The sequence below is a fragment of the Hemiscyllium ocellatum genome, chromosome 4 (genome assembly GCF_020745735.1).
Source record: "Hemiscyllium ocellatum isolate sHemOce1 chromosome 4, sHemOce1.pat.X.cur, whole genome shotgun sequence".
In the NCBI taxonomy this organism is placed as follows: Eukaryota; Metazoa; Chordata; class Chondrichthyes; order Orectolobiformes; family Hemiscylliidae; genus Hemiscyllium; species Hemiscyllium ocellatum.
Genome location: NC_083404.1, coordinates 52,295,265 through 52,298,865, shown reverse-complemented (window position 1 = coordinate 52,298,865; position 3,601 = coordinate 52,295,265). Strand labels below are relative to the sequence as shown.

At 40.8% G+C, this 3,601-nt stretch overlaps 1 protein-coding gene across 1 annotated transcript; it reads left to right on the top strand.

The window, feature by feature from the left end:
• Positions 1-1,420: 1,420 nt before the first annotated feature.
• LOC132815200 (tigger transposable element-derived protein 1-like) lies at positions 1,421-3,159 on the top strand. The gene is made up of 2 exons (XM_060824015.1): positions 1,421-2,410; positions 2,512-3,159. Exons 1-2 carry the CDS (start codon positions 1,421-1,423, stop codon positions 3,157-3,159), a joined length of 1,638 nt encoding a protein of 545 aa, XP_060679998.1.
• Positions 3,160-3,601: the final 442 nt, after the last annotated feature.

Genomic DNA, 3,601 nt, shown 5'->3' with positions numbered 1-3,601 from the left:
GGAGTATTGTGTGCAGTTTTGATATCTTTATCAGGAGCAGGATGCTCTAGCTGTAAAGGGATTCCTGATGAAGGGCTTATGCTCGAAACGTCGAATTCTCTATTCCTGAGATGCTGCCTGGCCTGCTGTGCTTTGACCAGCAACACATTTGCAGCTGTGATCTCCAGCATCTGCAGACCTCATTTTTTACTGTAAAGGGAGTGCAAACAAGGTTAACAAACTGATTCCTGGAATGGCAGGACTGACGCATGAAGAGAAACTGGATCAATTAGGACTTTATTCACTACAGTTTAAAAGGGTGTGGGGGGGTTCTTATAGAAATCAATTTATTCTAACAGGTCGAGGCAGGGCAAATACAGGAAGGATATTCCTGACGAGCAGAGAGTTCATAACTAGGATTGACGATCTAAGGACATGGGGTAGGCCATCTAGGACTGAGTTGAGGAGATATTTCTTTACCCAGAAAGTGGTGAATCTGTGGAATTCTCTGCCAGAAAAAAAGTGTTGAGGCCAAATCATTTAATGCTTTCAAGAAGGAGTTAGATGTAGTTCTTCAGCTTTAAAGATCAAAGGATTTGGGGACAAAGTGAGAACAGGGTAAAGAGTTGGATGATTAGCAATGATCCTACTGAATGGTTAAACAGGCTCGAAGGGTTGAATGACCTTCTGCTCCTATTTTCTATGTTTCTATCTTTTGGTAAGGTAGAAATTCTGCATTTCTCCACTTATGCTGATTAGAGAGATGATAATGTAGAATTTATGATAAATCAGAATGAAAACATTACCTGTAGGAGAGACAGATTTTATGGTTTTGTGAAAAGTTAGCAAATCTAACTTTTAAAATGAACTAAATTATCATTTAAACCAACAAAATCAAATTGGGGGTGTTCTGTAAGCAATAGGTAATCTACTCTAGTCACCATCCAGTTGGTGAAAGTGAAAGTTACTTCCATGTGGATTAAAATTGGACTTGTTAGTGCTTGTTACTTGGGCACTATGGGCTCTTCAGAATTCTAAAGTGGCAACCACAGTGTATACATACACACATATCTATTGCAAAATACATGAGATGTCATATTGGTAAAGGGACTACAGAGCTGACATATTGCCTACTGTAGATACAATAGTGCCTCTACATACGAACCACCCCATTCACAAACAAATCGGTTTACGAACAGGATTGTAAATAAAATTTTGCTTCAAAGTACGCACGAAATTCAAGATATGAACGAAGGTACGATAGCAAAATGCCCGTGGTTTCATTGTCATTATTCTGCTTTTCTAATTGCGCTTTGAACGCAAAAGCTCTTGGGCCCCACGTGATCTCATTCAGTTCGTCTTTGGCACATGCGCTGTGAATATCCAATGTCCAAGCATTCTTATGCTTTTTTTTGCTTTTTGCATTAAATTAGCCCTCATTATGGCTCCCATGAAAGTGAAAAGTGGTCGTGTTAGTGGTGTTAAGAAGCCTAAATGTATTACTGTAGAAATGAAGAAGGAAATAATAGCTAAACACAAGAATGGTGCTCGCGTATCTGATCTCGCTATGCAGTACGACATGGCAAAATTGACTATCTGTACTATCCTAAAGAACAAAGAGGCACTAAAGGCAGCTGACGTGGCTAAAGGAGTGACTATTTTAACGAAGCAAAGGCCTAAACTGTTAGACGAGGTTGAAAAATTATTATTAGTTTGGATAAATCAAAAAGAGCTTGCTGGAGATAGTGTTAACGAGACTATAATCTGCGAGAAGGCTCTACATATACACCATGATTTGTTGGCGACACCGCCGAGTACAAGTACTGCTAGCATTGAAGAATTTAAAGCCAGCATAGGCCGGTTTGATAAATTTCGTCCACGAACTGGAATCCATAGTGTAATAAGGCACGGAGAAGCGGCTAGTTCAGACAAAAAGGCAGCGGAGGACTTTGTGAAGGAATTCAATAAGTTTGTCGAAGATGAAGGCGATGCCTCACATCAAGTTTTTAAGTGTGATGAAACTGGACGTTTCTGGAAAAAAATACCTAAAAGGACCTACATAACCCAAGAGGATAAGGCACTACTGGGCCACAAATCAATGAAGGACAGGTTAACACTTTTATTGTGCGCGAATGCAAATGGGGATTGCAAGATTAAGCCTCTATTAGTCTACCACTCTGAAAATCCTCGCATTTTAAAACTCAATAATGTATTGAAAGCTAAATTCCCGGTAATGTGGAGGGCGAATAGCAAGGCTTGGGTCACGCGAATGATTTTTATGGAATGGTTGACAGAAGTTTTTGCACCAGCTGTCAAGGAATATCTTGAAACAAATAATTTGCCGCTTAAGTGTCTTCTATTAATGGACAATGCTCCTGCCCATCCTCCAAATTTGGAAGAAGAGTTGGACCTTGAATACGGCTTCATAAAAGTAAAGTTCCTTCCTCCCATCACCACTCCTCTCATCCAACCCAATGACCAGAATGTCATTGCAAATTTCAAAAAATTATATACGAAGGCTCTGTTCGCCAGGTTTTCCAGGTCACCAACGACACAGATTTGACCTTTGGTCAGTACTGGAAGGACCACTTCAATATCCTCCACTGCATAAGCCTTATTGATAAGGCATGGAACGAGATCTCTTTCCGTACATTGCAGTCGGCCTGGAGGGAACTTTGGCCAGATTGGGTACCTGAGAGAGACTTCGAAGGTTTTGAGGAGGAGACATCAGTAAATGTAGTGAACAAGATTGCGACCCTGGGGCAAAATATGGGCTTGGATGTTGATGAGGATGATGTGATGGAGCTGGTGGAGGACCACAGACAAGAACTCAGCATGGAAGATCTTGTTGAATTGCAACAGGAGCAGGTGAAGGTTATGCAGCAGGAGCATTCTGGAGAGGAGGAAGAAGAGAAGGAAGATGTATCAAGTGTTCAAATCAAAGACATTTGTAGCAAATGGAGTGAAGTGCAGGCTTTTGTTGAGAGGCATCACCCTAACAAAACTGTGACCAACAGAGCAGTGAACATTTTAAATGACAATGTGATGTCTCACTTTCAGAAAATTCTGCAACAAAGGAAAAAACAAGTTTCTCTGGATCGTTTTCTTGTGGCATCACCAACATCCAAGAGACAAAAAAGGGAAAAGACTCCGGAAATAGCCGAGCAATGGGAAAATTGATTCAGTTTGCGAACTTTTCGATTCATGAACTGGGTCCCGGAACGGATTAAGTTTGTAAGTCGAGGTGCTACTGTATGTAGGTTATGTCCATCAGCTGTCATTGTGGAGCTCCAAGCTCCATCTTATGTTTTTGTTTAACTTCCTGGAGCAGACCTCCTGGAGCAGACAAGTTATTCACCACCATGATAAATCCCTATCAGTGCTGTTTAATGGGGTCATCAGCTATTATAAATTGGGCTGCTGATTATTTTTCCTGGCCATTGATACAATTCAATGTGTTTTCACTACTTTCTCATATTTATTCAATTTAACAATAATCTCCAGGGAATGGTCTGGCTGCTGTTGAGGAACTGCTTTTTGTGGCTTAAAGATTTGTTTTCAAGCCAATTCTTTCTTGCCTGGGAGGACGACATTCACATTGACTGGGAGAATGAGGAGAGGC

What these genes read in the sequence shown, in the direction of transcription:
- LOC132815200 (XM_060824015.1), top strand. Translation starts at nt 1,421, where the DNA reads ATGGCTCCCATGAAAGTGAAAAGTGGTCGTGTTAGTGGTGTTAAGAAG. An exon ending in TTGAATACGGCTTCATAAAA is followed by an intron (nt 2,411 to 2,511) that starts GTAAAGTTCCTT and finishes TCTGTTCGCCAG; the next exon opens with GTTTTCCAGGTCACCAACGA.